The 6,568-nt window shown below is 33.4% G+C and overlaps 1 protein-coding gene across 2 annotated transcripts; it reads right to left on the bottom strand.

Annotated features, from left to right (window-relative positions):
- Window positions 1–1,669: 1,669 nt before the first annotated feature.
- On the bottom strand, window positions 1,670–4,574 carry LOC118037839 (G-type lectin S-receptor-like serine/threonine-protein kinase CES101). 2 transcript variants are annotated; one of them, XM_035043959.2, is made up of 7 exons: window positions 3,386–4,574; window positions 3,196–3,303; window positions 2,927–3,105; window positions 2,621–2,831; window positions 2,271–2,508; window positions 2,036–2,189; window positions 1,670–1,963 (listed from the first exon to the last, which is right to left on the bottom strand). In XM_035043959.2, the coding sequence occupies exons 1-7, from the start codon at window positions 4,554–4,556 to the stop codon at window positions 1,670–1,672; spliced, it is 2,355 nt and encodes a 784-aa protein (XP_034899850.1). In that variant the 5' UTR covers window positions 4,557–4,574. The 2 variants fall into 2 exon arrangements, with proteins under 2 accessions (XP_034899850.1, XP_034899851.1); XM_035043960.2 differs by having other exon boundaries at window positions 3,605–4,574.
- Between the last annotated feature and the right edge of the window lie 1,994 nt (window positions 4,575–6,568).

The raw sequence follows: 6,568 nt of genomic DNA, 5'->3' as shown, positions 1-6,568 counted from the left end.
GGATTAAACAATTATAAAAATAAATGTCAAGGTTAGAGGATCCACTAATGGTATTTCAAACAAGTATAGTATAAACTCATAAAGATCCAGGTTTAGGAGAATGATCGTCACAACACCACACACATGTAACATATATAATACCTAACTGCTCGCATGTTTAGGTGAACTTCATTTATATTTGAAGGTAATTCCCTAGTAAGCAAGTAATTCCTAATTGGGATTCTTCAATCTCCCTCAATGCTAATGGGAGCGGCAACAAGCTCTTATTTGTCTATACTTGTTTTTTCTAAGATTTCAACTTAGACATTTTTCTAAGATTTCAACTTAGACATCCACTAGGAGATTTATGCAAAAGACGAACGCTTATTAATATTATGAAAATATATCTTTATAATATTCTAAAAAAATCTCAATGATCTTATTTGTTAACAGAGTAAAAATTAAATAAGAATAATATAATTTCATAGAAAGAAAAATATAAATAAAATGAAAATAAAAAAATAAGATAAAAAAATTTCAATTATTGTAAACTTTTTAAAACCATGACCTAGGTTATAAGACCGAAAGCATTATATATGAAAACATCGTAAGGGTTAAAATAAAAAAAAAACACAAAAAAATCAAAAAAAAAAAAAAAAATACAATAAAAATAATGAATGTTAAAATTGCAACAAAAAATAAATCAAAAGGAAACAATAAAATTTTAAATTCAAGAGTTAAATTGAAAAGAATAAAAACATTAACAAAATGATAAAAATAAAAAAAAAATAAAAAAACTATAAACTTGTATTGAATGGTGAAACTAAAAACAATAAAACTTTCATAAAAGATTTAAGGAAAAAAAAATCATAAGAATAAGCATCCAATCCTAAATATCAAAACATAATAAAAAAAAAATTGAATATACAGAATTCTTCAACGTATTTTTATAGACTAAAAAATTTTCAATTTATATACGCATCTAATTAAACAACCCAAAAATTATTGTATAAAAAGGCTCTTTTTTTTTTTGTACATATATTGCATTTGGGATATCATCAAAATATATATATATATATACATGCGCGCTAATTCTCTTCATTATTTTATTAGATATCATAACGAATGATAATGATACATATAATATGAAATACAACCTTGATAAGAATTTCTAAGCATATTCCGAATGAAACTTAAATTTTGAGAGCACCAAAAAAGACTAATCATTGAAAACGCAAAATACTGATGGAGAATGTGTCTGCTCCAAAAAGACATATGACATGCAAAATCTGAGGACAAAGAAACCATCTAACGCTCTAATTATCCTCTATCTCGCATACATGGTTGACATAGAAACATCATTTATGGAACCAGTGATCTCTGCTGGATTTTCTTCCACAATACTTCTTGCATTGGAAAATCTGTGCACATCTTACATTTTATGCATCATCATCATCATCATATATATATATAAAGCTAGTTCTCTTTATTATTTTATTAGATATCATAACGAATAATGGTACATATAATATAAAATACAACCTTGTTAAAAACTTCTATGCATATTCCGAATGAAATTTGAAATTTTGAGAGCACCAAAAAAGACTAAGCATTGAAAAAGCAAAATACTGATGGAGAATGACATACAAAATGTGAGGAGAAATAAACCATGTAACGCTCTAATGAACCTCTATCTCGCATCCATGGTTGACATAGAAACATCATTTATGGAACCAGTCTCTGCTGGATTTTCTTCCACAATAATTCTTGCATTGGAAAATGCAGGCTGTTTGGGAAGTGGTAATTGTGCTTCACTTGTTAGCATCGATATAACTTCTGACATGATCGGCCTATCCACTGCATTGTCTTCTACACATAGCAAGCCCACATGAATGCAACTCAAGACTTGCTCTTTAGAGCAAGATTCTCTTACTATTGGATCCACCAGCTCAAATGGGCTACCTGCTTTCCATAGCTCCCATGTCTGAAACAAGTTTACGTTTAATGTTAAAATTAAAAGCTTATGCAGCTAGCAATGTATAATTTATGAACTTACATATCCCACAAGATTGAGAGGGTGGCCGTCTATTTCAAGGAGGCCTTGGATCCTTCTACCACTCACAATTTCCAGCAGTAGAACTCCAAAACTGAAGACATCAGATTTCACAGAGAAAATGCCCTCCATGACATACTCAGGGGACATATAACCACTGTATGGACAAAGTGAATTTTATGTTATTTTTAAGCACTTAAGAGAGTAATGACACATAGAACTGTAAATCTATACTTACCGCGTCCCAACAATTTGGTTTGTATTTCCTTCTAAATCATTGATCTTGAAAATTCTTGCCATGCCAAAATCAGAAATTTTGGGGTTCAGATTTTCATCAAGTAGTACGTTACCAGCCTTCAAATCGCGGTGAATTATCCTCAATCTCGAGTACTTATGAAGGTAAAGTAGCCCTTGAGCTATCCCTTCAATAATTTCAAATCGCTTCTTCCAGTCTATCAGCTCCCTTTTTGATTGATCTGCATTTAAAACATAACAGTAAATATCCCAGCAATGTTATTCATCCAAGTCCACAACCTTTCAAGAACAGAGATCCATTCACTTTATAGCATGATGGCATAATTAACTTACCAAATATAAATGAATCCAAGCTTTTATTAGGCATGTATTCGTACACTAACATTTTCTCTTCCCCTTGAATGCAGCAGCCTAGGAGCCTGACAAGATTCATGTGTTGCAATTTAGCTATGAGTATAAGCTCGTTTTTGAATTCCACCAGCCCTTGTCCTGAACTTCTAGACAGTCTTTTTACCGCTATCTCTCGCCCATCCGGCAATATCCCCTGAAGTAAAACAGCTCTCAACTCAATACTTGGCCTGAGATATAAAGTTAATAAGTTCTTCAATCCTTTTCTTGAAGTAATTTTTAACAAACTACCTTGTAAACTGGTCCAAAGCCACCTTGCCCAAGTTTATTGTCTGCAGAAAAGGAATTTGTAGCAGCCATAATTGTTGCTGCACTATATACCTTTAAATTATGGCCCTTGTTTCCGTCATTTTCGAGTTCAAGCGTATCGTTCGTTGAATCCAATGTCAGCAACTCATTGAGATACTTCTCTGCTAAGATTGATATGATAAAGTAAGCTAATCCCGGAATTCAACTAGTCTTAAAATCAGTAAATTTGTTTGTTATTTAGAAAATGTTACCTCTAAGTCTTCTCCTTCTCAGATACCACAAGAGTCCCGCGAGCCCCATCAATGAAACAAATCCCAAAGGAGCTAAAATAATCCATATCCAATTGCTTTTCCTTTTCCCTACATCCAATGGGAATTTATTTAAAATTAATTACATTGTTGGGTTATATATTGATAACCAGAAAACGAAAGAACAGCTAACCTGAAGAGTCTTGAACAATGATGTGGTATTGAATTGCATTTCCACTCAGGTCTTGTGTAAAGCTTCCATAATAAAACGTGCATCCAGTATTGTTGGCATTATTGCCTCTGGTAGTAACACCAACACATTGACAATCTTTCCAGCAGATGTCCATGCAATCACTAATGCTAAGACTAGAATTATAGTCGTCCTTAATAGGGACTGTGTTAACAAAGCCACCTCGTCTCAATTCAAAACTGTTCCTATTGCTCCTGCATGCCGGTCCTGACCACCTCTCGCAACCACCATCTTTATTATTTCCTTTACATGATGAGCCCCCATATATTCGTCTAGTAGTTAGATCTTCTATGCCCCCATCAGATCTCAACTGCCACATTGAAAAATTCCTTTGACCCTGAGGAGTAAATTGATTTGCAGAAACTGTGAACATAAAGTAGTCCTCGTCAGCGTTAGAATCATTAATAAAACTGAAATCAAGATCCCCTGAATTCAGAGAAAAGCTATCGAAACTAGTATTGCTCCTCAATGGTCCACTAGTCCAATAAATTACATCTCGCCGCTTAATGACCAGCTCCTTTACGCTAGTATTCCATTCAAAAGTGAAAGCACCGGCGGGAGTGGGTACTAAGTCGCTCAACCACGACATGAGGGACCAGGTTTGGCCAGTTCTATGGTTGATCCCTAACTTCATTCCAGGCAAGAATGTGTCAGTAGGAAAGTCAAAGCTTTGCCATAAGACCTGTTGGCTGCCAGAATTTTCATCTTTGAGAACAAAATTGCCTGAATCTTCTAAACTAGCTGTTATATTGCTTGCAGAAGATTGACTTGAATAGAACTCAACAGGATCACCTCCAGAGTAGGTGAGTTTCATATTTCCTGATCCATCTATTGCAAGAACCCCTGAATTGTCTGCTATGGGTTTGGCTCTGTTGGCTAGCCAAAAAGGGTGGCTTGTGTCATTGCTGTACCATATTCCCAAGTAGCTAGCATTCGACTCGGCAGAGCCGAGTCTTGTGAATCCTAAAGTGAAGAGCCCATTTTTGGAAACTAGAGTACTGGAAGAATTGAGGGAATCACCACCTTGGTACAGTGTGTCTGCTGCCAAAGCCTGAGAGGCGCAGAAACAAAACAGAAGGAACCGGTAGATCCAGCTAGCCATGCAAGGTAACATTCATGAACAAGGAAGAAAAAATAAGAAGTATTTAATAGATGACGAGCTATAATTCTAGATTTACCGGAAAGAAAATAAAAAGGTAGCCCACATGTTTGACCTGCCGATTTTTTTTTCTTTTCTAATTTATCAAAAAACTGAAAGAAGGATAAAAAATAATTAAGAAACCAATAAGAAAAGAAGGCAAACAAGAAAAGGTTTTGTTGGCAATGGTCAACAGAGAGAACACATTTGTACAATGAGAAACTTGCTAGGAAATAGTTCACAACCACAATAAAATCAATTAAATTGATCTCACGGTTCACAACTACGACATTAATTGATTTCAATACTCTTAAAAAAAAAAGAACTGGTTGACCGAATGATTCAGATTCATCAATAGCATGACAGGATCCATTTCCCATCCATGTTTGAGTGGCATCGTTCTCTGCCATAATATCATCAACCTTTCTCTAAACATTACAAGTCTAGTGCAACAAATATTTAACCACAAAAACATAGAGACATATAGTGTAATATTTCTTTTATTAAATTTCAATTTTTGTTTGTTCCTTCTAATAATTTTTTTTTTTTTTGCATATTCTCTTATTATTATTTGTTCCCTAACATAGATATGCAAAACTTCTTGAGCTAACCGATGTTAGACCTTTACTAGCTATAAAGTTTAATTGAAAGGAACTGTCAAAATCCAAGAGAATTTCGCAGGGGATGCGCTGATCAATGGAAAGAAGAGAACCATCCACGTTGCCTGTATATTCCAAGGCCAATTCGAAGTCAGCATTCACATCGATGCAGAAGAGTAGTAAAAAAACTTCAGCTTAAAAGGTAAGAGGTCAACATGAATATTTAATGTATCCTAAGACCCACCAAAAATATGTTAAGGGCATGGAAAACACAATGAATTCCCTTCAAAACTTATCAAATCCCCCCTCGCCCAAAACTTTCCTCTTTCATTTCTCACTGCCACCTCATAAAGGAGTTGCCTCGGAAATTAAATCAAGATTTGACTATTATTCACAAATCAAGTTTACCTTTCTTTTAAGCATTGATGCACGAAATGTCTTGTGCATGCTAAATTAATAAAACAATGTGACCTTTTCTACTGTTAAGGACTTGCTAATTCAGAAAACTTTCGAAGTTTAAGACGATTCGGTTATTTTAAGCCTTGGTTTTCCTAGCTAAGAAAGTTTGAGCCATTTGCCTTAGTTATTGCTGAACAAGTCCATAATATTCCCAGTATGTGCCTTGTTATGGTCCCAGATGGGCAATGTTTGACAGACTAGAGATTTAAATGGAAAAAATTGTATGTATTTAAAGGGAAGTTTTGAATAGCCTTTTACTATATTTGCTGCACAAAAAATCTAAGAATTGAAAAGTATAATTGTTAACTGTGATACAAAAAATAGACTAATAACCTACTTTAGAAAGAAAAAGAAGAAGAAGATCTATTGTCATGACAATGACAATCACAATCACAATCAAAATGACATGAAGTATTTCATAAATATTATCATTTGTGGTTCTGTTTGATTATGCTATTGCTATCAAAATTAAAACATGATTTTTCCACACGTTATTTCCATAAAAAAGTAGCAAGTTTTCTATATCCACCATTGTCATGCAAAGTGAGCTTCCTAGCGTTAACCTTTTATTCACATTTTTCCATAAAAAAACCCGACATGGGTTCAACTTTATAAGAAGGAATACAAATTTTCGATTAATTACTTTTATACAATTTAATTTTTTTCATATAAAATGGTTTTAATCAGCATTATTAAATTCGATTTAAGCCTAACAATTTAATCTAGAACTAGCCCAACTCAGGTTTAGAAAAACCAAATGAGAGTTAACTTAATAAAACCTAATCAACTAGATAAATTAATCTACAACCTAGACAACTTAGTTAAAACCCAGTTCTTTAAACTATGTAACATATTTCAATATGTACAATATGTATTTTGAATTTAATTTTAATAATTATAACCTCGTTTATTTAGTTAATAAAAACTGAT

The sequence above is a fragment of the Populus alba genome, chromosome 1 (assembly GCF_005239225.2).
Source record: "Populus alba chromosome 1, ASM523922v2, whole genome shotgun sequence".
NCBI lineage: Eukaryota > Viridiplantae > Streptophyta > Magnoliopsida > Malpighiales > Salicaceae > Populus > Populus alba.
The sequence above is the reverse complement of the archived record's forward strand: the minus strand, read 5'-3'. Positions and strand labels throughout refer to the sequence as shown.

Excerpts from the sequence above, each read along its gene's own strand:
- LOC118037839 (XM_035043959.2), bottom strand. The coding sequence starts at position 4,556 with ATGTTACCTTGCATGGCTAGCTGGATCTACCGGTTCCTTCTGTTTTGT. Across the intron at positions 3,106-3,195 it reads GAGAAGGAGAAGACTTAGAG|AGAAGTATCTCAATGAGTTG; the intron begins GTAACATTTTCT and ends CAATCTTAGCAG. Across the intron at positions 2,509-2,620 it reads CTTGGATTCATTTATATTTG|ATCAATCAAAAAGGGAGCTG; the intron begins GTAAGTTAATTA and ends TTTTAAATGCAG.